This window comes from Bos indicus, chromosome 15, assembly GCF_029378745.1.
Source record: "Bos indicus isolate NIAB-ARS_2022 breed Sahiwal x Tharparkar chromosome 15, NIAB-ARS_B.indTharparkar_mat_pri_1.0, whole genome shotgun sequence".
Classification (NCBI taxonomy): Eukaryota; Metazoa; Chordata; class Mammalia; order Artiodactyla; family Bovidae; genus Bos; species Bos indicus.
Window position 1 is genome coordinate 47485114 of NC_091774.1, and position 27050 is coordinate 47512163.

The 27050-nt window shown below is 38.9% G+C and overlaps 1 protein-coding gene across 1 annotated transcript; it reads left to right on the plus strand.

Annotated features, from left to right (window-relative positions):
* The first annotated feature begins 22257 nt into the window (after positions 1-22257).
* On the plus strand, positions 22258-26342 carry OR52B2 (olfactory receptor family 52 subfamily B member 2). The gene has a single exon (XM_070803161.1). It carries the CDS (start codon positions 23703-23705, stop codon positions 24669-24671), a length of 969 nt encoding a protein of 322 aa, XP_070659262.1. The 5' UTR covers positions 22258-23702; the 3' UTR covers positions 24672-26342.
* The last annotated feature ends 708 nt before the right edge of the window (positions 26343-27050 follow it).

Here is a 27050-nt window from a genome sequence, read left to right on the forward strand (position 1 = left end):
TGAATGAACTATACCAACAAACTGTACAACCTAGAAGAAATGGAAAAATTCTTAGAAGCATAACCTATAATTCAAGACTGGATCAGGAAAAAATAGAAAATCTGAATAGATCAATTACTAGTAAGGAGATTGAATCAGTAATCAAAATTCTACCAATGAAGAAAAGTCCAGGACCGGATGGTTTCACTAGTAAATTTTTGCCAAATATTTTAAATAAGAATTAACCCAGGCCTTCTTAAACTCTTTCAAAAAAGTTGAAGAGGAGGGACAACTCCCAAACTCATTTCATAAGACCAGCATTCTGATAACAAAATCAGAAAAAGACACTACTAGAAAAGAAAATTATAGGCCAGTATCCCTGATAAATATGAATGCAAAGATTCTCAATAAAGTACAGCAAATCAAACTATTCCAAAATCTTGCAGGACAAGGAAGACAAAGATATCATATGCACAAAAAAGAGAATTACAGGTCAGTTGAACATAAATGCAAAAATCCTCAATAAAATATTAGCAACAAATTCAACAATACATTAAAAGGATCATAAACCAGGATCAAGTATAGGGTTTTTCCTGGGATTCAAGGGTGATTCAGCATAAACACAAATGAAGCAATGTGATACATCATGTTAATAAAATGAAAAACGAATCACATGATCATCTAAATAGATGCAGAAAAAACATGACAAAATTCAGCATCCTCTTATGATAAAAACTCTTAACAAATTAGGCATAGAAGGAATATATCATAAAAAGGCAATATATGACAAGCTCATATCAACTTTTCACTGTACTCAATGGTGAAAGGTTGAAAACTTGTATTCTAAAATCAAAACAAGACAGTTTCACCACTGTCAGCCACTCTCAGCACCCATTTTCAACATAGCGCTAGAAGTCCTGGCTAGAACAAGAAGGCAAGAAAAAGAAATAAAAGGTATCTGAAGTGGAAAGGAAGAAGCAAAATGGTCTCTAGTTTTAGATGACATGATTTTTACATATAGAAAATCCTGAAAACAATCAAAAAGCTGTTAAAACTGATCAATGAATTCAATACACTTGTAGGATACAAAATTAACTTCCAAAAATCAATAGCATTTTATATACTAATGACAAATTTTATGAAAAAGAAATAAAAGAAATTGATCTCATTTACAATAGCATCAAAAACAATAAAATAGGGAAAAAATTTGACTAAGAAGATGAAAAGAGAAATAGAATATTCTAAAAGCTATTGATATAAGATATTGATGAAAGAAATTGAACAAGACAGATAAATGGGAAATGTGTTCATGGATTGGAAGAATTAATTTTATTAAAATGTCATTACTACCAAAAGTCATCTATAGATTCAATGCAATCTCTATAAAGATTCCTATAGCATTTTTTTTACAGTAGTAGAAAAAATCTCTTAAAATTTATAAGGAACCACAAAGACCTTGAATAACCAAAGACATCCCAAGAAAGAAGATCATAAAGCTATACTCTATAGTTATCAAAACAGTGGACACACTGGGGAAAGAGAGGGTGGGAAGAATTGAGAGAGTAGTATAGACATATATACACTACCATGTGTAAAAAAGCTAGGTAGTGGGAAGCTATCTTTTCTCCACTGAGTATTCTTAGCTTCCTTGTCAAATATTAGTTGACTGTATATACTTGGGTTTATTCCTAGGCTCTCAATTCTGTTTCATTGATCTATTTGTCTACTTTTCTGCCACTATCATACTGTTATTTTTTTTTCATTAAATTTTTTTATTTTATTTTTTAAATATAAATTTATTTAATTTGGAGGCTAATTACTTTATAATATTGTATTGGTTTGGCCATACATTGACATTTTCTTTATTTTTTTAATTGTAGTATAATTTGTTTACAATGTTGTGTTAGTTTTTTGCTGTCCAACAATGTGAATCAGCTGTATATATACATACATACATACAGGTATGACCTAAATCATATCCCTCATGATATACAGTGGAAGTGACAAATAGATTCAAGGGATTAGATCTGATAGACAGAGTGCCTGAAGAACTATGGATGGAGATTCAGGACATTGTACAGGATGCCATCCCCAAGAAAAAGAAATGAAAAAAGGCAAAGTGGTTGTCTGAGGAGGCCTTACAAATAGCTGAGAAAAGAAGAGAAGCTAAAGGCAAAGGAGAAAAGAAAAGATAGACCCATTTGAATGCAGAGTTCCAAAGAATAGCAAGGAGAGATAAGAAAGCCTTCCTTGGTTATCAGTGCAAAGAAATAGAGGAAAACAGTAAAATGGGAAAGACTAGAAATCTCTTCAAGAAAATTAGAGATACCAAGGGAAACATTTCATGCAAAGATGGACACAATAAAAGACAGAAATGGCATGGACCTAACAAGCAGAAGATAAGAAGAAAAGGTGGCAAGAATATACAGAAAAGATCTTCATGACCCAGGTAATCACAATGGTGTGATCACTCACCTAGAGCCAGACATCCTAGAATGAGAAGTCAAGTGTGCCTTAGGAAGCATCACTATGAACAAAGCTAGTGGAGGTGATGGAATTCCAGCTGAGCTATTTCAAATCCTAAAAGATGATGCTGTGAAAATGCTTTATTCAATATGCCAGCAAATTTGGAATACTCAGCAGTGGCCACAGGACTGGAAAAGATCAGTTTTCATTCCAATCACAAAGGCAATGCCAAAGAATATTCAAACTACCACACAACTGCACTCATCTCAAAAGTTAGCAAAGTAATGTTCAAAATTCTCCAAGCTAGGCTTCAGCAGTATGTAAACTGTGAACTTCTAGATGTTCAAGCTGGATTTAGAAAAGGCAGAGGCACCAGAGATCAAATTGCCAACATCTGTTGGTGTTGAGGTCCTTTAATGGACGGAACTTGGTGGTCTGGTGTCGATGATAAGAAAGTAAAGGAGAGAAAGAGGCTGATATTCCTTGGTTTACACAGAAAGCCAATAAAGCCCCTGATACGGGACTTGCTCTGTTCACGGAGGCCTCAGGCGCCCTCTTGATGGGGTGAAGGCACGGAGCACCTTCTTGAGAGGGTCTTAGAAGCCCGAGCAGGAAAGTGAACTCAGAGGGCCTCTGCGCTCCAGGGGATCAGCCTGAGAGAGAGAGAGAGAGAGAGAGGGAAAGAGAAAGAAAGACACGGGGACCAGAGCTCTGATGGAGCAAGTGTGTTTTAATCAACATGGTGTGGGCATATATACCGTCTTACAAAGTAGTTATTCTCAGCAAAGATAAAGATCAAAATTCCAGACTTACAAAACATAGGCAATCCATATTAGAGAGATTTGTAAACAATCACTTTTACCGTATGGTTCACAAGAAGGAAGAGGGTACTTATCACCATATAGAAGCACTAATGAAGGAAATGCCTAGATTCCTCAGCCCCCGGGAGAGGCTTGCCTCTCCTCTTAATTCCAAGGAATAGAGAATTCCTGACAGATCCAAAGCAGCACACAGGAAGCCTCCTGTTAAATGCTTCCTGACAATTCCCCCTATTTTATTATATTTGTAAAAAAGGTCTTGACCAATGAGTTTGGTTAGTATTAACCAACATTATAGAAAGGTGACTGTAAACAGTAAATATAATTATCAAGATAATCACCAAAGTTACAGTTCCAGACCTGATACTGTGGGTAATGCTTTGAAACCATCCTTGTGGGTCTAGCCCGGATAATTTGTTCAGCTAAAGTTTCCAAATTAGGGGAAGAGGGCAGATTTTTAGAAAAAGTTTTAAAGATTGTCTTTTGCAGTAATTGTACATTCAGAGAGGCATTATCATGTAAATTTTGTAAATGAAATTTGACTTGTTCCCAGTTGTAGGCACTATGGTTGAATTGAACAGGAGTAACACAAAATTGTGTAGCTTAAAAAAATAGAGTTAAGACAAGTATATAGTTTGCAATTAATACAAGTTACAGAATGTAAAAGTCTTATTAAATTGTAAATTTTCTATGGCTATAACAAAAGGAAGTGGGACATAGGCCTGTATAAAATATGACTGATTACAGTGAAAGAAATAGTTACTATGACCACAACTGATCCCTATGAAATGACCAGTCCAAGTCCCAAGTTCTTCCGCACTTGGTGCTTGCAGCAAGTTTCCAAATATCCCATTGTTCAGGCCCACTCTGTTTATCAAGGACGATCCTAGGACGAGGTGGGGCTAATCCACCGTCAGGCCACTCAAGAAGTCCTTTGTCATAGTAATGTTCCATCATAGTGTCAGTGACCTTCCATATCACACACAGTGTTGTTAATATCCTCTAAACAGTCAGATAACCACATGCCATGGGGTCCCCAATCAACAATTGTATGATTAGCCACAAACATTGATTTTCTTGATTTGGTTTGACATTTGTCCCAACGAACAGGAGTATAAGTAAAGTTTTTATAAGTAAACCCTTTGTTTAATGTTCTTTGTTCTTTCCCTAACTCTTTCCTTAAAGTCTCAGTAGTATAAACATGGTTTACAGACATAGAAAGGGCAGTAAATAATCCAAGCAATGTCTGAAAGTCTTTTGGAGGCAGGACGAAAGCCCAAGTTTGTCGGCTGACGTTTGTGCACAATTCTGCTGCGCCCATGCACAAGGGAAGGACTTCATAGCCTAAAGAAATGTTAATTAGTTTTATTTCCTGCCCAGGGTGTGAGGGCCCTTTCATGTACTAGGGAGAAGGCATATGTATAGAGTCATTAGTTGAAACAATTGGTCCTCTCTTTGTCCATTCGACCACCTGTAATAGAGGGGGGTTGGGTATTAGTCCAAGCTTGAGCAGGGGGAGGTACAGGCCAAAAGACTAAGCATTGCCAGAAGAGTGTATTCAGGACTTGGAGGCAATCCCTGTTGAGAGACCAAATTTTCAGCTTGATTAGTAGGGGTTTTTATTTGTCCCCAAGTGGGGAGATCATCGGGTGATGGCCCCAAGGGCAGTGCTTTCTGGAGATCCTTAGCGCAGACATAGCCCGTATTGGAATTTCTTCTTCCTGGGGTTCTTGTTTCATCTCCATTTTGAATGCTGGGGGCCCCCTTGGGTCGAATCTTAAGAAGAGGTTAAAAAATTTAAAACAAATAAAGCTGTATTAACAATAGTTATAGGTTTAGAAAATATGTTGGAATCTAGTAAAGTCTGCTTTAGATAAGGAAGACCGTAGTGTACCTGTGTATTCCCCCTTTTTAAATTTTTTTAGTGTGTGATGTGTTTGTTTGACTATGTCTTGTGTCTGAATTATAAGGAATACCTGTAATATGTATAATAGAAATAGATTGTAAAAACTGTTTAAAGTGTCTAGAAATATAGGCAGGGTATAACATGTTGTGTAGCTTTACCACGAAGAGGTGTGGCCCAGATAAAAGAGGAATTTTTGTCTATACAAATGTGTAGGAAAGAAAATGGAGAAAGTTCAGGGCAATGAGTTATATCCATTTGTCATAGTTCATTAGGTTGTAAACCATGAGGATTGATACCTTGTGTGATGGATCGAAGATGTAGGCAAATAACTTAAATAAGAGCATATAATTTATTTTGTTGAGCAGAATGAAATTTAGTATAAAAGACTTTATATTCTTTAAGAGGCCAGAATGAAGCTTTGGCATATTTAGTCCCATCTATATAAAAAATCTTAGCCTGTGGTATAGGCTGTGAGCTGATAATGTGAGAAATAATAAATTCAGTATTTTTGAAGAAATTCCACAGCTCACCAGAAGGATAATGAAATGAAATTTCTCCAAAATATTCCAGAAAAGCTATTTGGAAATCGGTAGAAGTTTGTAAAGCGTTCTCAAGTTGAGATTTATTGATAGGTATTACAATTTTATGAGGATTGGAGCCAATTAGAGTTTTAGTCCTATTTTTTCCATTGATAATGATTACAGCAATTAAATCAAGGTAGGGTGTAAGTGACTTTATTCCCCTAAAACGGGTATAGATCCATTCTACTGGGTGTTCTTATTGGGCAAGAAGTCCTGTGGGAGAATGAGGAGAGGGGAGTATAAACAATTCTAGAGGTAAATCTATTTTGATGTGAATAAGAAATTGTTTTTGTAATTTATTTTGCATCAGAGTTCCTCTCGTGCCTCTTGAGAAAGTGAATGAGGGCTATTTAAGTCAGGATCTCATTTTAAAGTATTAAATAGGTTATTCAGTTGATAATTAGCAATGCCTAAAGAAGGTCTAATCCAATTAATATCACCTAAGAATCAAGATTGCCGGGAGAAATATCAATAACCTCAGATATGCAGATGACACCACCCTTATGGCAGAAAGTGAAGAGGAACTCAAAAGCCTCTTGATGAAAGTGAAAGTGGAGAGTCAAAAAGTTGGCTTAAAGCTCAACATTCAGAAAACGAAGATCATGGCATCCAGTCCCATCACTTCATGGGAAATAGATGGGGAAACAGTGGAAACATTGTCAGACTTTATTTTTGGGGGCTCCAAAATCACTGCAGATGGTGACTGCGGCCATGAAATTAAAAGATGCTTACTCCTTGAAAGGAAAGTTATGATCAACCTAGATAGCATATTCAAAAGCAGAGACATTATTTTGCCAACAAAGGTCCATCTAGTCAAGGCTATGGTTTTTCCTGTGGTCATGTATGGATGTGAGAGTTGGACTGTGAAGAAGGCTGAGCACTGAAGAATTGATGCTTTTGAACTGTGGTGTTGGAGAAGACTCTTGAGAGTCCCTTGGACTGCAAGAAGATCCAACCAGTCCATTCTGAAGGAGATCAGCCCTGGGATTTCTTTGGAAGGAATGATGCTAAAGCTGAAACTCCAGTACTTTGGCCACCTCATGTGAAGAGCTGACTCATTGGAAAAGAGTCTGATGCTGGGAGGGATTGAGGGGAGGAGGAGAAGGGGACGACAGAGGATGAGATGGCTGGATGGCATCACTGACTCGATGGACATGAGTCTGTGTGAACTCTGGGAGTTGGTGATGGACAGGGAGGCCTAGCGTGCTGTGATTCATGGGGTCACAAAGAGTCGGACACGACTGAGCGACTGAACTGAACTGTGGTAGTACAGTCCATTGGTACTGTTTATGAGGTCCAGTATGATTAGGATAAGGGAGAAAGAAAGCGAATCTCTCTAGGTTTAAAGGGTGTAAAGGTATATTAAAAAAGCAATCTTGTAAATCAATAATAATAATATGCCAATTTTGAGGAATAGTGGTAGGTGATTGGATTCCTGGTTGTAATGCATCCATAGGTTTCATAGATGTATTAACTTTTCTAAGGTCTGTTAGGAGATGCCATTTGTTAGATTTCTTTTTTGTGACAAAAATAGGAGCGTTCCAAGGAGAACAAGATTACTCAATATGCTTTAATTCTAGTTGTGTATCTATAAGTTCTTTAGCTGCCTGTAATTTCTCTTTCGTGAGGGGCCACTGCTCTGTCCAAATAGGCTTGTCATATTTCCAGGTTATTTTAATAACTGTATTGTTTGTTAAATGAGCAGTGGCCCCCAGGAAAAATGTGGAATGTATATCTGAGTTTGTCATATCTTATATCTTTTTATTAAAAGCATATATCTTACTTTTCCTTAGCAACTATGAAGTGTCTTGTATATTAGCATTTTATAGATTGGTGAATATATTTATTATATCACATTATAATGTATATTATATATAAATATACATTTATATTTATATATCAATATATTATACATTATATAATGTATTTATTAATAGTTTAAAATCTCTTTAGTTTTTCTGTAAGAAAAACTTTTTGTAAGAGGAAGTTAATGTTTAGTAATTAATGGTTTAAAATCTTATTTTATTTGGAAATGACCTAGCTATTTAATAAACTTTTGTTATTTAGTTTAGTACAACTCTAGAAATTTAAGTTATCCTAATCTTAAGAGATTATTTTAGATTATAATAACAGATTATAATAATAGATTTTTCTATTAAAAATATAATTATTTTTAATAGAGTTTATCTAAAAGTTTTTATCTCATATATATATATATATATATATAAAGAGTTAACTTTTTGTTGACAAATTTAGTTTACCTTAAACCTAGGCATAATAAAAGTGTTATATAATGTTGATGACTTAAGACATGTCTTAATTAGATTAGCAAACTATTATATTTAAATTATATTTATATTTAAATAAACATTATATATATTTAATATTTTTCAGTTCATGTGAATTTGAATTTAAATAGAGCTCATTCTAAAAACAAATCTGGTATATTGATGGCAGCACTGCCAGATGTTGAGGGTTTCAGGTAAAAGATGGAATTTGCCCCAGGTTTTTGTTGAAGGGGACCTGGGGAGTCCCTGCTTGGAGTTTTCCGGAATAGGTTTTCTTTCAATGTCAGATTTAGACTTACAATCTTTGGCCCAATGCATTCCTCTACGGTAGCGAGGGCAGATTTTTTTTTTTTTTTAAATATTTTTTTTTCTTTTTTTTTTTTAAGCTTTCTTAGGGCCGTCCCTTTTTAAATGGTTATGTAAAGCATCCTCTATTTCCCTTTCTTAAGGCAGCAGCTATTGTTTCAGTTACCATTTGCATCTTTTGAGTTTCTAATCCTAGATTGCAATGAGCCTTCAAATAATCAATAATAGTCCCTGTCTCATGAATTGGAGCTATAGCTTTTTGACATTCCTGATTTGCATTTTCATAAGCAAGTAATTTCTCTGGTTGCCTTTTGGCTTCTTCTCCCATTACAGTAGGGGAAATAGCAGTTTCTAATCTAGCTAAAAAATCAGCATACGTTTCATTAGATCCCTGAACTTTAAATACGTGATGAAGTAAAGTAGAAAAGTGATGGGGCTTTCCAGCTGTATTACCCATGTCTCAGTACTTACTGGCCTCAATAGGCCCTGGGGTCACTCCGTCCAAGAATCTGCCTCTGTGTACCATGTTCCTGTTCTGGGTGCCACTTGTTGAGGTCCTTCAGTGGACTGGAACTTGGTGGTCCAGAGTCAATGATAAGAAAGTAAAGGAGAGAAAGAGGCTGATATTCCTTGGTTTACACAGAAAGCCAATAAAGCCCCTGATACGGGACTCGCTCTGTTCACGGAGGCCTCAGGCGCCCTCTTGATGGGGTGAAGGCGTGGAGCAGCTTCTTGAGAGGGTCTTAGAAGCCCGAGCAGGAAAGTGAACTCAGAGGGCCTCTGTGCTCCAGGGGATCAGCCTGAAAGAGAGAGAGAGAGAAAGAGAAAGAGAGAGAGAGAGAGAGAGAGAAAGAGAGAGAAAGAAAGACACGGGGACCAGAGCTCTGATGGAGCAAAGGTGTTTTAATCAACATGGTGTGGGCATATATACCGTCTTAGAAAGTAGTTATTCTCAGCAAAGATAAAGATTAAAATTCCAGACTTACAAAACATAGGCAATCCATATTAAAGAGAGAGATTTGTAAACAATCACTTTTACCGTATGGTTCACAAGAAGGAAGAGGGTACTTATCACCATATAGAAGCACTAATGAAGGAAATGCCTAGATTCCTCAGCCCCCGGGAGAGGCTTGCCTCTCCTCTTAATTCCAAGGAATAGAGAATTCCTGACAGATCCAAAGGAGCACACAGGAAGCCTCCTGTTAAATGCTTCCTGACATGTTGGATGATTGAAAAAGCAAGAAACTTCCAGAAAAAGATCTACTTCTGCTTTATTGAATACACCAAAGCTTTTGACTGTGTGGATCACAACAAACTATGGAAAATTCTTCAAGAGATGGGCATACCAGACCACCTTACCTGCCTCCTGAGAAATCTGTATGCAGATCAAGAAGCAACAGTTAGAACTGGACATGGAACAACAGACTGGTGTGTGTGTATATATATATATATACCCCCATGTTCACTGCAGCATTATTTACAATAGTCAACACAAGGAAATAACTTAAGTGCATGTTGATGAATGAATGGATGAAGTTGTAAGATACACACTGGAATATTATTCAGCCATAAAAATGAGGAAATCCTACCATTTGTGGTAACATGGATGGCTTTGAAGGGATTACGCTAAGTGAAATAACTCAGAGAAAGACAAAGACTATATGATCTCACTTATATGTGGAATCTAAAGAAAAAATAGCAACCAAAAGGAGAAAGAAAATATCCCCCAAACTCATAGGAAAAGAGATCAGAGTTTTGGTTACCTGAGGTGGAGGGTGGGGGAGGAGAAATTGGAGGAAGGTGGTCAAAAGTTACAAATTTTTAGGTATAAGTTAGTCCTGGGGATGAAATGTAAAACATGATGACCACAGCTAATACAACTGTGTGATATGTAGGAAAGTTGAGAGTAAATTCTATGAGTTCTAATCACAAGGAGAAATTTTTTCCCTTTTTTTTTCTTTTTATTGAATCTGTACGAGAAGATGTATGTTACTCAAACCTATTTGATAATCATTTCACAATGTATGTAAATCAAATCATCAGGCTGTTTGCCTTATACAGTGTGCTTTAGTGTTGCGTATGTCGATTATTTCTCCATAAAACTGGAAAAATTTCCTAAGTTTTGTTTTATGGTTCATAATAATGGCTATCTTGGTAATTTTTCATGGATACTTGATTAAAAAAAAGTTTGATCTCTTGCTGGGTGGTCTTCTACATATGTCAGTCAGATCTTATTTGATTGTGTTGGTCAGTTCTCCTACATCCTTGTTCATAATCTGTCTAGTAGTTTTATCAGTTGTAGAGATAGAAGAACTTCAATACTGAGGGGGCTGTTAGAGTCCTAAACTATAATTGTGATTTGTCCATTTTTCTTTCCATTTCTCAGTTTATGCTTAATGTGTTTTGAGGCTCTGTTGTTTGGTGTGTACATACTTAGGATCATTATATTTTCCTGGCTAATTGATACTTTTATTGTTATGTAATATGTCACTTATCCAACCAGTCCATTCTGAAGGAGATCAGCCCTGGGATTTCTTTGGAAGGAATGATGCTAAAGCTGAAACTCCAGTACTTTGGCCACCTCATGCGAAGAGTTGACTCATTGGAAAAGACTCTGATGCTGGGAGGGATTGGGGGCAGGAGGAGAAGGGGACGACAGAGGATGAGATGGCTGGATGGCATCACTGACTCGATGGACGTGAGTCTGAGTGAACTCTGGGAGTTGATGATGGACAGGGAGGCCTGGTGTGCTGCGATTCATGGGGTCGCAAAAGGTCGGACACGACTGAGTGACTAAACTGAACTGAGTATGTCATTTTGTCACTAGAAATATTTTTGCTTTGTGCATGCATGTGTGCTCAATTGCTCAGTTGCATCTGACTCTTTGCAACCCCTTGGACTCCAGCCTGCCAGGCTCCTCTGTCCATGGAATTTTCCAGGCGACAATATTGGAGTGTGTTGCTATTTCCTGCTCCAGGGTATATTCCTGACCTAGGGATTGAACCGTCGTCTGCTGCATCTCCTGTAATGGCAGGCATAGTTTTTACCACTGAGCCACCTGGGAAACTCATTGTAGTGTACTTTATCTGTTATTAATATAAGCCACTCCTGCTTTTTTTTAAAATGAATGTTTGCATAATATATATATATTTTTTTTCCTTTTATTTTCAACCAACTATGTCACTGAATATGAAGTGAATTTCTTGTAAACAGAATAGAATTCATTTTTTTTTGGTTAGTCCACTTTGCCAATCTCTGTTTTTTAGCTTGTGTGTTTAGACCATTTACAGTTCAGGTAGTTATTAATGAGTTGGGACTTAAGTCTGATATTTTATTATTTGTTTTCTGTTTGTTTCTCTGTCTCAGCCCTCTGTTTCTGTTTTCTTGCCTTTCTGTGGATTGCTTGAACATTTTTAGGATTTTTTTCATGATTTACTTTTTGAGTATATGGCTTCGTATAGTTTTCTTTCTGGTTGCTCTATTAAAAATTATTGTGGACAATTATTCATAGTCCACTGGCAACAACATTTTGGCACTTTTAGTGGTGAAACCTTCATTCCATTTAGGTCCCTTTACTCTTCCTATTTTAAAATATTATTGTCTTGAGTGTCAGATGGTGTAATCACTTTTGTTTTAATCATTGCATATGATATAAAAAACTCATGGGAAGAAGCATTTGCACACATTCCTGTTTTTTCATTATTCTTTATTCCTTCCTGATGCTCCAAAAAAATCTTTATTCTGACATATGTAGACACCCATGTAACCCACACTTCCCTCAATATATAGAATGTTTTTACCAGAGGAAGTGCCTTCTGCTTCCTCCTACCCTAGAGGCAATCGTTATTCTGATTTTTATCACCATGGGCTGGTTTTTGTCTATGTGGAACCTCATGAAAATGGAATCATGCAATACATAGCCATTTGTATCTGGTCTCTTTTATGCAACATAATGACCCTGAGTTTAACCTGTGTTGTATGTTTTAGCAGTTTTCAAAAAAAATTTACATTGGAACATAGTCGATTAACAAGTTTGTGCTGGTTTCAGGTGCACGGCAAGTGATTCAGTTATACCAATACGTGTATGTGTTCTTTTTCAAAATCTTTTCTCATTTAGGTTATTCCTGAATATTGGGCAGCGTTTCCTGTGCTAAACAGTAGGTCCTGGTTGGTTATCTGTTTTAAATATAGTAGTGTGTACATGTCAATTCCAAACTCCCAATCCCTCCCCTGATTCTTCCCCCATGGTAACCATAAATTTGTTCTCTAAGTCTGTGAGTCTGTTTCTGTGTTTTAAATAAGTTCATTTGTGTCATTTTTTAGATTCCAAATATAAATGATATCAAACAACATTTGTCTTTCTCTGTCTGACTTACTTCACTTAATATGACTCTCTCCAGTTCCATCCATGTTGCTGCAAATAGCATTATTTCATTCTTCTTAATGGCTGAGTCATCTACTGTGGGCTCCCCTGGTGGCTCAATGGTAAAGAATCTACCTGCCAATGAAGGAAATGCAGGTTCGATCACTGGGTCAGGAAGATTCCCTGGAGAAGTTTTGAAATGGGAACCCACTCCAGTATTCTTGCCTGGGAAATCCCATGGACAGAGGAGCCCAGTGGGCTAGAGTCCTTGGGGTTGCAAAAGAGTCAGACATAGCAACTAAACAACAATAACAACATTCTATTGTATATGTGTACCACATCTTCTTTATCCATTCATCTGTGAGTGGATATTTAAATTCCATATCTTGGAATTGATATCTTGGAAAAGATATCTTCCATATCTCGGCTATTTTAAATAGTGCTGCAGTGAGCATTGGGGTGCATGTATCCTTTCAAACCGAGTTTTTCTCTGGATATATGCCCAGGATTGAGATTGCTGGATCGTATGGTAGCTCTGGGCTTCCCAGGTGGCACTAGTGGTAAAGAGCCTCCCTGTTAATGCAGGAGACATAAGGATGAGAGTTTGACCCCTTGGTCGGGAAGATCCCCTGGAGGAGGGCCTGGCAACCCACTTCAGTATTCTTGCCTAGAGAATCCCATGGACAGAGAAGCCTGGTGGGCTATGGCCCATAGGGTCATACAGAGTTGGACACGACTGAAATGACTTAGCACACACACATCATAGCTCTATATTTAGTTACTAAAGGAATACTCATGCTGCTGCTACTGCTGCTAAGTTGCTTCAGTCGTGTCCGACTCTGTGTGACCCCATAGACGGCAGCCCACCAGGCTCCCCCGTCCCTGGGATTCTCCAGGCAAGAACACTGAGTGGGTTGCCATTTCCTTTTCCAATGCATGAAAGTGAAAAGTGAAAGTGAAGTTGCTCAGTCGTGGCCAACTCTTAGCGACCCCATGGACTGCAGCCTACCAGGCTCCTCCATCCATGGGATTTTCCAGGCAAGAGTACTGGAGTGGGTTGCCATTGCATTCTCTGAAAAGGAGTACTCATACTGTTCTCCATAAAGGCTGTACCAATTTACATTCCCACCAACAGTGTAGAAGGGTTTCCTTTTCTTCACACCCTCTCTAGCGTTTACTGTTTGGAGATCTAAGAGGAAATGCTTTCAGCTTTTTATCATTGAATATGATGTTGACTGCTGCTTTGTCACATATGGCCTTTATTATGTTGAGGTACATTACCTCTATGCCCATTTTCTAGAAAGTTTTTTTTTTTTTTAATCATAAATGGGTGTTGAATTTTGTCAAAAGTTTTTCTGCATCTGTTGAGATGATCACATGGTTTTTATTGTTCAATTTGTTGATGTGGTATATCACACTGACTGATTTGTGGATATTGAAAAATTCTTGCATCTCTGGGTTAGATTCCACTTGATAATGGCATATGATCCTTTTAATTTTGTTGGATTTGGATTGCTACTATTTTGTTGAGGATTTTTGTGTCTATGTTTATCAGTGATAAACGTTTCTGTCACAAAAAAACACGTTTTTTGGTGATATCTTCGTCTGATTTTGATATCAGTGTGATGGTGACCTCATAGAAAGAGTTTGGGAGTATTCATTTCTGTGCAGTTTTGGGGGATAGTTTTAGAAGAATAGGTATTAACTCTTCTCTAAACATTTGAGAGAATTTGCCTGTGAAGCCATCTGGTCCTGGACTTTTATTTGTTGGGAGTTTTTAAATCACAGTTTTGATTTCAGTACTTGTGATTAGTCTGCTCATGTTTTCTATTTTTTCTGGGTTCAGTCTTGCAAGAGTGTGTCTTTCTAAGAATTTATCCATTTCTTCCAGGTTGTCCATTTTATTGGCATATATTTGCATATACGGGAAGGCGTTCATGCTTAGTTTCTCAGTCGTGTCTGACTCTTTGCAACCCCATGGACTGTAGCCCTCCAGGCTCCTCTGTCCATGGAATTTTGCAGGCAAGATTACTGGAGTGGGTTGCCATTTCCTACTCCAAGGGATCTTTCTGATGCAAATATTGAACTCGCATCTCTTGCAGCTCCTGCACTGTCAGGCGGATTCTGTACCACTGTGCTGCCTGGGAAGTCCATCGTTGCTTGTAATAGTCTCCTGTGATTCTTGGTATTTCTGTGGTGTCCATTGCAACTTCTCCTTTTTCATTTCTAACCATATTGATTTGAGCCCTCCCCCCGCCCCCACATTTTTTTTCTTGATGACTCTGGCTAATGTTTTATTAATTTTGTTTATCTTTTCAAAGAACCAGTTTTTAGTTGCGTTGATCTTTTCTATTGTTTTATTTATTTCTATTTCATTTATTTCTGCTCTGGTATTTATGATTTCTTTCCTTCTACTAACTTTGGGCTTTGTTCTTTTTCTAGCTGCCTTAGGTGTAAGCTTAGGTATAAGCTTAGGGTGTTTATTTGTGATTTCTCTTACTTCCTGCAGTAAGATTGTATTGGTATAAACTTCCCTCTTAAAATTGCTTTTGCCACATCCCATAGGTTTTGGATTGTTGTGCTTTCATTATTATTTGTCTCTATGAAGAAAATGTTAGAGTTAGGGTGCTTCTAACAGCTGCCTCCAGAAGAAGGAAGCACGTGGTGTCTCCAGTATCTAAATATAAACACCCTGTTCAGAGCAGGACTAGTAACACCTCCTCATGCCAACATGGTCAAGCTCCAGCTTTCTCTTTTCTTCACATTCCTCTTCTCTCAGAAGGGATATTTTTCAATTTCCCATGTGATTTCTTCAGTGATCCACTGGTGTTAGGTAGCATATTGTTTAATCTCTACATGTCTGCATTTTTTAGTTTTTTTTTTTTTTTTCTTGTCAGATCAGATCAGATCAGTCTCTCAGTCGTGTCCGACTCTTTGCGACCCCATGAATCGCAGCACGCCAGGCCTCCCTGTCCATCACCAACTCCCAGAGTTCACTCAGACTCACGTCCATCAAGTCAGTGATGCCATCCAGCCATCTCATCCTCTGTCGTCCCCTTCTCCTCCTGCCCCCGATCCCTCCCAGCATCAGAACCTTTTCCAATGAGTCAACTCTTCACGTGAGGTGGCCAAAGTACTGGAGTTTCAGCTTTAGCATCATTCCTTCAATAGAACACCCAGGGCTGATCTCCTTCAGAATGGACTGGTTGGATCTCCTTGCAGTCCAAGGGACTCTCAAGAGTCTTCTCCAACACCACAGTTCAAAAGCATCAATTCTTTGGCGCTCAGCCTTCTTCACAGTCCAACTCTCACATCCATACATGACCACAGGAAAAACCATAGCCTTGACTAGACAAACCTTTGTTGGCAAAGTAATGTCTCTGCTTTTGAATATGCTATCTAGGTTGGTCATAACTTTCCTTCCAAGGAGTAAGCGTCTTTTAATGTCATGGCTGCAGTCACCATCTGCAGTGATTTTGGAGCCCAAAAAAATAAAGTCTGACACTGTTTCCACTGTTTCCCCATCTATTTCCCATGAAGTGATGGGACCGGATGCCATGATCTTCGTTTTCTGAATGTTGAGCTTTAAGCCAACTTTTTCACTCTCCACTTTCACTTTCATCAAGAGGCTTTTGAGTTCCTCTTCACTTTCTGCCATAAGGGTGGTGTCATCTGCATATCTGAGGTTATTGATATTTCTCCCGGCAATCTTGATTCCAGCTTGTGCTTCTTCCAGTGCAGCGTTTCTCATGATGTACTCTGCATATAAGTTAAATAAACAGGGTGACAATATACAGCCTTGACGTACTCCTTTTCCTATTTGGAACCAGTCTGTTGTTCCATGTCCAATTCTAACTGTTGCTTCCTGACCTGCATACAAATTTCTCAAGAGGCAGATCAGGTGGTCTGGTATTCCCATCTCTTTCAGAATTTTCCACAGTTTATTGTGATCCACACAGTCAAAGGCTTTGGCATAGTCCATAAGGCAGAAATAGATGTTTTTCTGGAACTCTCTTGCTTTTTCAATGATCCAGTGGATGTTGGCAATTTGATCTCTGGTTCCTCTGCCTTTTCTAAAACTAGCTTGAACATCAGGAAGTTCATGGTTCACATATTGCTGAAGCCTGGCTTGGAGAATTTTGAGCATTTCTAATCTCATGGTGTTGTGGTCAGAAAAGATGTTTGATATGGTTTCAATTTTCTTAAGTTTACCGAGACTTGCTTTGTGATTCAGCATGTGATCAATCCTGGAGAATATTGCAGGTGCACTTGAGAAGGATGTGTATTCTGCCGCTTTTGGATGGAGTCCTGTACAAATATCAGTTAAGTATATCTGGTCTAATGTGCCATTGAAGACCTATGTTTCCTTATTGATCTTTTGTCTGGATGATCTGTCCATTGCTGAAAGTGGGGTGTTAAAGTCTCCCACTATTATTGTATTTCTGTCAATTTCTCCTTTTATGGCTGTTAGAATTTGCCTTATATATTAAGGTGCTCCTATGTTGGATGCATATATAATTGTTATATCTTCTTGAAATGAACCCTTTTTCATTATGTAGTGTCCTTCTTTGTCTCTTGTAACCGTCTTTATTTTAAAGTCTATTTTGTCTGATATAAGTATAGCTACTCCAGTTTTCTTCTGATTTTCATTTGCTTGGAATATCTTTTTCCATCTGTTTTAGTGTTTTTTTTCATTTCAATTGCTGAATTGTGTGCCATTATATGAATATATCACAATTTGCTTATCCAGTCTTCTTTTGATAAACATCTGGATTGTTTCCAGTTTTTGGTTACTATGAGTAAAGCTCCTATGAACATAGCTTTTTTGTATGAGGCTTTGTGAATTTATGTTTTTATTTCACTTGGATAAAAACCTAAAGCACGGGTTTGTGGTTGTTTTTTTTTTTTTTTTCCTTATAGAGTTCCTAGCAACATATTTGCTCCAAAACTTACAAGATAGCTGTAAAGAATTACTCTCCTCCCAACAGTGTTAGAGTACTTTAGTTAAGTGCTCACACAAAGTGAAATTTGTCTCTCCAAGCCTCTGTTTTCTCATCTACCAAGTGGATATAAGAATCATGCTTTATCTCAGTGGGTTGTTCTAGAATTAAATGCAGTAATATTTATATTAAACTCTAACACCATATTTGGCAGCGATTTAGTAAGGGCTCAACAGTCATTAGCTGTTATTTTTATTGCTGGGATTTCTGTCACTGCTCTTATGCTGTGTCTTCAAATACTTTGTGTGTATTTTGGAGCTAATAATTATCTCTAGAATTATTGCTCCCTCTTGGCATGAGGGGAAGGGTTTTCATTTCTCCTTTGCTTCATTGATTGAAGGAGAACTGATCCCAGGGGTGACTCTAACACCTGCCTCCAGAAGAAAGAAGCGTGTGGTGTTTCCAGTCTCTAAATATAGGCACCCTGTACAGAGCAGGACTAGTGACATCCCTCATGTTAACATGGTCAAGCTCCAACTTTCTCTTTTCATCTCATTCCTCTTCTCTCAGAGCAAACAAGGTTTTCAGTTGTTCTCTGCTACTTTCTCAGTTCTTCACCAGATACTGTGATATTGTAGGTGAGTTTCATTGAGAGTGGTAGGGGGAGGGATTTTCAGGAGAGTATGTTTATGTGCCTATTTAGGAGTATCAGTAAAGGACGCAAATGAATTGGGAGAGAGGAGATGGGTGTGTAGGAGAAAAGAGGTCAGTGAGATAAAGGATGAGAGAGAGACTGCAGCATGACAGAGCTCAGGGTAGGGAGTGCTGGGGGAGATGTCAGTGGGACAAGGAGGTGACACTGGTTAGGAATGTGAATGCAGAAAGTGGCCAGGAAAAGCACCAGAAGAATATGGGAGAAGAGAGACTTGAAAGTTTTGAAGGCAGTTCATAGAGCAGTCAGAATCAGACTATACTAGGACAGAGGATATAAGTGGGGCTGTTCATGAAAATGGCTCAGATTTTGAGCACCACCTTGGAAAAACAACCAAAGTTACTGGTGAAAGGTTAACTGACTAATTCCATGGTCCATTTGTTCAAATGTTTTCTAAGTTCCACTAAACCAGATGCTGTGCTTCGTACTATGAACTCCCAAATCCCAAAGTAAGGAGGACTCTTAAGGAAAGGTTATCGGGTAATCTGTGTGTCAGGTGTGTATAAAACAGAAAAATTCTCATTCATTCTGCCATCCTACATTATGCAGAATGGATACAGAAATTGGGAGAAGAGCTTGTGTCTTGGAACTGGGGTCTTCCTTGTTTTTGCCATCACATCATAAGACTATTGCGATATTTACACATGATACACCACTATATGATTATTTAAATGTTGACAAAATCCTCAAAATGCTTATGAGGAGTGAAACAAATGGGATAGTGGGACATTTTTCTTGAGATGTTTATTTACTAAAAAAACATGAGTCTCTATTAAAGATATGTTAGTGAATTAAGGGCGTATCAGTGCCTCTGCAACATAAATAACACTGGCTTTAGACTATGAAGCATTTTACATGCCAGCTTTCAGTGCACATGAGCAAGAGTGAGGCTATTAGAGGTGTAAATCTGAATTTGCTCCAATTTATTAAAAGGGCAAGCCATTCATAAATGTTGGCACTTTATGTATTATTAGAAACAAACTTCTTATGACACATCCCCCAACTATGCTTCCATATACTGTGCTGCACACAGAGGCCAGCCTTATAATCTAGAGTAGAAGGGAGAAGGCTATTCTATCTGTTAGATATATGGCTTCAGTGTTTAGACCCTGTGCACTGTAAAGAACCTGAGAGTGGTGGAAAGCACGTGAGATCTGAAACACATGCCCCAGAAAAATGGCAAAATAAAATTAATACTTGTTTAAGTAAATGTCTAGATAATACAACTAGGCAAAAAGTATTTGACTCAACTCCTATACATTTATCTAATAATTATATCTGATGTGGTTTGTGGGTGCATTTTAGTATGTTGTTATGAGAGTTAGAAGAATCTTCCAAAATAAAGATGCATAAAGACATGAAAGGTTTTTATATAGCCCCTTAGAGAGAGAGTTCAGTTCAGTTCAGTTCAGTCCAGTCACTCAGTCGTGTCCAACTCTTTGCGACCCCATGAAGTCCAGCAAGCCAGGCCTCTCTGTCCATCACCAACTCCCAGAGTTCACCAAAACTCATGTCCATCAAGTCGGTGATGCCATCCAGCCATCTCATCCTCTGTCATCCCCTTCTCCTCCTGCCCCCAATCCCTCCCAGCATCAGAGTCTTTTCCAACGAGTCAACTCTTTGCATGAGGTGGCCAAAGTACTGGAGTTTCAGCTTTAGCATCATTCCTTCCAAAGAAATTCCAGGACTAATCTTCAGAATGGACTGGTTGGATCTCCTTGCAGTCCAAGGGACTCTTCTCCAACACCACAGCTCAATAGCATCAATTCTTCGATGCTCAGCTTTCTTCACAGTCCAACTCTCACATCCATACATGACCACTGGAAAAACTATAGCCTTGACTAGCCGGACCTTTGTTGGCAAAGTAATGTCTCTGCTTTTTAATATGCTATCTATGTTGGTCATAACTTTCCTTCCAAGGAGTGTCTTTTAATTTCATGGCTGCAATCACCATCTGTGGTGATTTTGGAGCCCCCCAAAATAAAGTCTGACATTGTTTCCACTGTTTCCCCATCTATTAGAGAGATAGTAGGCATAACCAAAAAAATAGAGTTGGGTGGGACTCATTGGAAGAAAAGAAGACACTAGGGAGAGAGAGCAGAGTCTGGTCAGGTACTGCAGGGAAGAAGTGGCTTAACTTCTCCTGCCTGTACTGAATCTTCCCTATAATTCCCACTCCTAGTTCTACTCGGTCCTGGAGCTGAAGCTCTGATGCCCATCATTCTGCCGTATCCCTGGGGATTCTGTAAATAATGGAGATAATCTCTGTTTCTGCTTTGAAAGATACATGTTTTTCAAAGCACTTGAGGGAAGCCTAGCAGGCAGTTCTGACCCAACTAAGTCCATCAATGTGGACTTTCCTGGTGTACCACCCCAGCCCTCAGATCTTATTTTTTTTTTTGCTGAACTGAGTGGCATGTGGAACTTCACTGACTAGAGATTGAACCCTCATCCCCTGCAGCAGAAGTGTGGAGTCTTGACCACTGGACTGCCAGGGAAGTCCCCCAGGTCTTGGTTCTGAGATACTATCTGAGAGATATATTTTCTTTTTTCTCTCCTTGGGCACTTCTCTCATCCCTTTCCCTCTTATTTACCCCTAGAAAGGAAACCCTTCCTTTGGTTAGGGTTAGGTGATTTAATATTGCTGAATATTCATTAATGTGTTTTGCTTAATGAAAATAATACAATAGGATGATGGCCAAACAGGTTTATAAATAATAATGATCTACTATTCTGAGCCCTTTATATGAATTAACTCATTTAATCCTCTTAATTACCTCATAAAGGCTTCCCTGGTGGCTCAGATGGTAAAGAATTGGCCTGCAATGCAGGAGACTCAATTTTGATCCCTGGGTGAGCAAGATCCCCTGGAGAAGGAAACGGCTACCCAGTCCAGTACTCTTGCCTGGAGAATTCCATGGACAGAAGAGGCTGGAAGGCTACAGTCCATAGGATTGCAAAGTGTTGGATACGACTGAGTGACTAAAGCTTTCACTTTTCACCTCATCAAGTTCATTGTTATCCACATCTTACAAAGGAGAAAATGGAAACGTGCATAAGTAAAGTGGCTTGCCTAAGATCCTCAAGTTAGTTAGGGAAGAACTGGGAAATTAACACAGAAGTTGTCTCCAGAAGTCAGGGTCCTCAAGTATAGTACCATATTCTCTCCCACTCACTGTGGCTCCTTGCCTCATCTCTGCTGTTCTTCTTTCTTGCTCATCTGCATCTGGATACTCTGAGGGCTTGAGCAGGTTCTCACTGTGAGACTTTGATGTGTGCCTTTTGCCTGTGATCTCTGACTCTTTCTTAAATGAGTCTAAACCTCTCCTGCTTAGAACCCTCAGCAGAGATGAGACAGAGCCCTGGGAAGGCACTGAATGAAATGAAAGTCCTTCTTCACAAAGGCAGACACCTTTTCCAGAGCCTCATAAACAGCCAACCAGGCCTCACAGTCCCTCTTTCAGTCTTGAATTTGGTGTCTCACTACTGAGGTCATAAGACATTATTAGAATTATAGGCAGAGAGCCTAGGTTGTTATGAGGTCATATATCAGGTATCGTTTATTGAAAAGGTGTATGTTAACAACTAGTAGGGTCAGGAGAAATGGTGAGAAAAATTTTCAGTAAATTTCCTTCTAAGGAAAATGAATTTGTTTTCTAGTGGGGCTCTTTTATTTATTTATTTTTTTAATTGAAGGATAATTGCTTTACAATGTTGTGTTAATTTCTGCTGTACGACAACATGAAAAAGTATATATATATATATATATATATATATATATATATATATATATATTCCCTCCCTCTTGAGCCTTTCTGATGGGTCTTTTGTTTATATAAATTTGGGGCTGATGCTTCAGAATAGAGGCAGAGCAATGCTACCAGTGGCCCTTCATCTCTGTGCTTATCCTGGGAAAGCTCAGCCTCTCCTCTGAATAGAGGTAAAATGAGTATCTAAAATATACGGGGCTGGAAGGATGTCAAATTATTAACTCCTCTGAGGCCCTTACTTGTTTGAATCTGGCCCTGGTCCCTTCCCTATGCCCAACTGGAGTCCCATTGCATCCTCTCCACAGCCCATTATGGTCTGAGCAAGTGCATCTGCATAGAGGCAGGGGGATGGACTCATAAACTGGGGCTTTCATTCCTTCAGATGCCCTCCTCACTGGGACCATCTGAATGCCATTATCAGTAGGTCCATCTATTAATAGTATACCATACCCCAAATTCTTCCCTTATTCTCTCTATGGTCTCTTTCCTCCATATTCTCTTCCAGATTTTAAATCACTCATTCCTTCCCTAATCCTAAGAGCTGACAGTCCACAGCTTCAGAAGGAAATAAATCTTACCTGAGTGGTGGGAGGAGTGAAGGCAAAGAAAGCCCTTTGCCTAAATTTTCTTAGCCAAAGGGAAATCTGAATTTTTTGAGAGTGAAGGAACAAGTGGGATGAAAAGGAGGGCTATATTAGCAGAGCCAGAGAGGTGTGTATTCATTTCCTGTACTCAGGATACTTTTCGTTGGGTGCTCTTAAGGATAAGGAGATTTAAATACAACTTTTATGGAATCATTTTGGGGAAGAGCAAGCAATGAATATGAACCCCTCTCAATTTCACCAACTGCTCCACTCCTCACAGCCTTTAGGGAAAGTTTTAATTTGGGTCAGAATGAAGGAATATATTTTTCAGACTCCTTCTGGATTGCCATTTGCTGCTCCATTTCCATGAGTGTCAGGATATTAGGCAAATTTCATGTGAAATGTTCAAAGTAATAGCCAGATAAGTTTAATGTGATTAAATATAATCAAGTTAAATATAGTTTAGCTAATAGGTGTTCAGGAAGGAAATGTATTGTTATGAACACGGGCCATTACAAAGTGATATGTTTTAAGAAAATATTTTAAGGTTAAAATTTGAGTAAGCAGAGAGGAAAGGGAAGGGAAATTCAGGTTAACACAGAAGGGAAAAAACCTTGTGGGAATAAAAAAGTACAACACAGGTAAGAGGGCAAATGCTGGTTAGGTGGAAATGGTAGAATGAGGTCAGAAAGGTAGGATGGGACCAAAGTTTGGAAGCAGAGTGGCTGGATGCAGGGTGAAGCCTCTATTGATTCTTGAAGAGTGATCACCACAGAAGCTCTCCCTGCAAATCAAGCACCAAGGGTCAGAAGTCATTTCTACACCCAACTGAGCATTGTCTAGGAGAACATTCCCCTGCAGAGTCCCATGGTTCAGAAACCAATGCTATCTTTTGTGATCTCTGATGTACTCAGAGGTGCTTTCTGTTCCTATGTCTTTCAGCAGACTCATTCGCTTCTGTCATTATAGAGGTGATCCTAAAGTACATCATGACTCACACCAACTTCACCATCTTCCACCCTTCAGTTTTTGTCCTACTGGGCATCCCTGGGTTGGAGGCTTATCATGTTTGGCTGTCAATACCCTTCTGCCTCATGTATATCACTGCGGTTCTGGGCAACAGTATCCTGATAGCAGTCATCATCACTGAGTGTAACCTTCATGAGCCCATGTACTTCTTCCTCTCCATGCTGGCCATCACGGACATCCTGCTGTCCACCACTACTGTCCCCAAGGCCCTAGCCATCTTTTGGCTCCATGCTCATGACATTGCCTTTGATGCCTGTGTCACCCAAGTTTTCTTTGTCCACATGATGTTTGTGGGGGAGTCAGCCATCCTATTAGCCATGGCCTTTGACCGGTTTGTGGCCATCTGTATCCCTCTGCATTACAAGACAATGCTAACATGGCCTGTGGTGGGAAGGATTGCTGTGGCCATTGTCACCCGAAGTTTCTGTATCATCTTCCCAGTGATCTTCTTGCTGAATCGACTGCCTTTCTGCTGGACCAATGTCATCCCGCACTCCTACTGTGAGCATATTGGAGTGGCCCGCTTGGCCTGTGCTGACATCACCATTAACATCTGGTACGGCTTCTCAGTGCCCATTGTCATGGTCATCTTGGACGTGATCCTCATCGCCGTGTCATACTCACTGATCCTCCGAGCGGTGTTTCGTTTGCCCTCCCAGGATGCTCGGCACAAGGCCCTCAGCACCTGTGGTTCCCACCTCTGTGTCATCCTCATGTTTTATGTCCCCTCCTTCTTTACATTATTAACCCATCGCTTTGGACATAACATACCTCGACATGTCCATATCCTGTTAGCCAATCTTTATGTGGTGGTGCCACCGATGCTCAACCCCATTGTCTATGGTGTAAAGACTAAGCAGATCCAGGACGGGGTAGTCCACCGGTTCTTTGGTATTATGGCTTGGTGCTCTGCTTCCTCTCTGGGCTAATGGCTTCCTTTGACTCCTCACTCCCAGCTTTACCAAGGAAACTAGGTGTGAAGCACAAGATTTCCTGGACTGAGAGAGCTTTTCCTTCCCTTCCTCTCTCTCTTCCTTTTTCTTCATCTTCCTCCTGGGTTTTTCAGACACTCCAAGCCTCCTATCTCTGTACATCTATTGAATCTTGTGCAGATCTCAAAATGTATGTACTGAGTTATTATGGGTTTTTATTTGTACTCCTAATTGACTGTAAACTCTTTGAAATCAGAAGAGTATGTGTCACTCGTATTTGTATGCTCAGTACTTCACAAAATGCCTGGAACATAATAGATGTTTGAAAAATGAATGACAGCACATTTACCTCCTCAAAATTAGAAAGTGCATCTCTATTATGCACTGAATGATCAGCTAAATTAGTCCACAAACCCAGTGACTAGTAAACCATCTCCTTACAAAGGTAATTTGGCATCTTAGAGACAAATAAGCTGCTGACACAGCACAGTTCTTATTTCTCACACCTTTGCCATATCTCAGAGACCAGGGAATAACAAGGGTGGAGGAAACAGGGTAGTCTTGATATTCTCTTATACATGGCTTCTGGCTAACCTCAATATTAGGAATTATAGAGCATTGTTCCTGGCCAGGTTGGCAAAATTGGAGTAGTTTCTTGAAGTTACCGATCTTGACTCTAATTCTTTCATGCTTTTTCAGAAAAGGCCATATATACTCATTTCCTCAACCACAAACTGTGCTAATGGGTCCCCCATCTCTCTCTCCTTCCTAGAATTCTCGTTTGAGTTTCAGATACATAAAAATCCGCCTATCAACTGGGTCTCTATCCTGGATATAGACCCAGACTGGATCTATATCCTATCATCTCCAGGATATAGAACTACCATTCTTGGTAGCTTTTCTTATTGTTCCTTTTCTTAGAAACCAGATTATGATAATTGTATCAACTTCATTGAGCTGGAAACCCTGGGGAGTTACTCAACTTCTTCCTCTCTAGCCTGCTCCCCAAGAATTGTTGTTACTGATATTGATTCTACTACTAAATAGATATCTGGGTAGTTTTTGGAGCTGTATCAGGATTCCAGTCCTGTCCCCATCATTTTCCAGCTGTGTGAACTTGTGAAATTTATTCAATGTTTTTAGTCCTCAATTTTTAAGTCTGTAAAATGAGAGTAGAAAGAGAAACTTGTGGGGTTGTTGAGAAGATTAAATGAAATAAACCATATATACAGCTCATAGTAATAAGTATCTGAGAAATAGTTCACTAAGGCTACCAATATTATTAGGTTTCTTTTTAACACTGTTTTTACCCGTTACTTATATCCCCTATCATCTTTCACATCAGATATTACATTAGTTTTTAAATCGATTTCAATGTTTTTAATCTTTTACATTGTAACCTAAACTATAAATTGACCCAAAGTTAAGCATTCTAAAAGGCATGGCCAATCATACTACTTTATGTCAAATATTTTCAGTCAGTCTTCATTACTTACAGAAGTGTTTTCCACAGAATATTCTGTAGAAATAATAGGTATCATAATGGATGTTTTACAGAAAAGTTCCATAATCAAATAAGCATGAAAAATGCTGACACTGTGAGTCATGTACATGGCTATCCAAAAGAGGGCTAGAGTTTTCAGCCTTTCTCACACATTTGTGACCATAGATATTTGTATCCATGTTTATATAACTTCTTGTTTTTTTTTTTTTTTATTTTATTTTTAATTTTATTTTATTTTTAAACTTTACATAATTGTAATAGTTTTGTCAAATATCAAAATGAATCCGCCACAGGCATACATGTGTTCCCCATCCTGAACCCTCCTCCCTCCTCCCTCCCCACACCATCCCTCTGGGTCGTCCCAGTGCACCAGCCCCAAGCATCCAGTATCGCACATCGAACCTGGACTGGCAACTCGTTTCTTACATGATATTCTACATGTTTCAATGTCACTCTCCCAAATCTTCCCACCCTCTCCCTCTCCCACAGAGTCCATAAGACTGTTCTATACATCAGTGTCTCTTTTGCTGTCTCGTACACCAGGTTATTGTTACCATCTTTCTAAATTCCATATATATGCGTTAGTATACTGTATTTATGTTTTTCCTTCTGGCTTACTTCACTCTGTATAATAGGCTCCAGTTTCATCCACCTCATTAGAACTGATTCAAATGTATTCTTTTTAATGGCTGAGTAATACTCCATTGTGTATATGTACCACTGCTTTCTTATCCATTCATCTGCTGATGGACATCTAGGTTGCTTCCATGTCCTGGCTATTATAAACAGTGCTGCGATGAACATTGGGGTACACGTGTCTCTTTCCCTTCTGGTTTCCTCAGTGTGTATGCCCAGCAGTGGGATTGCTGGAT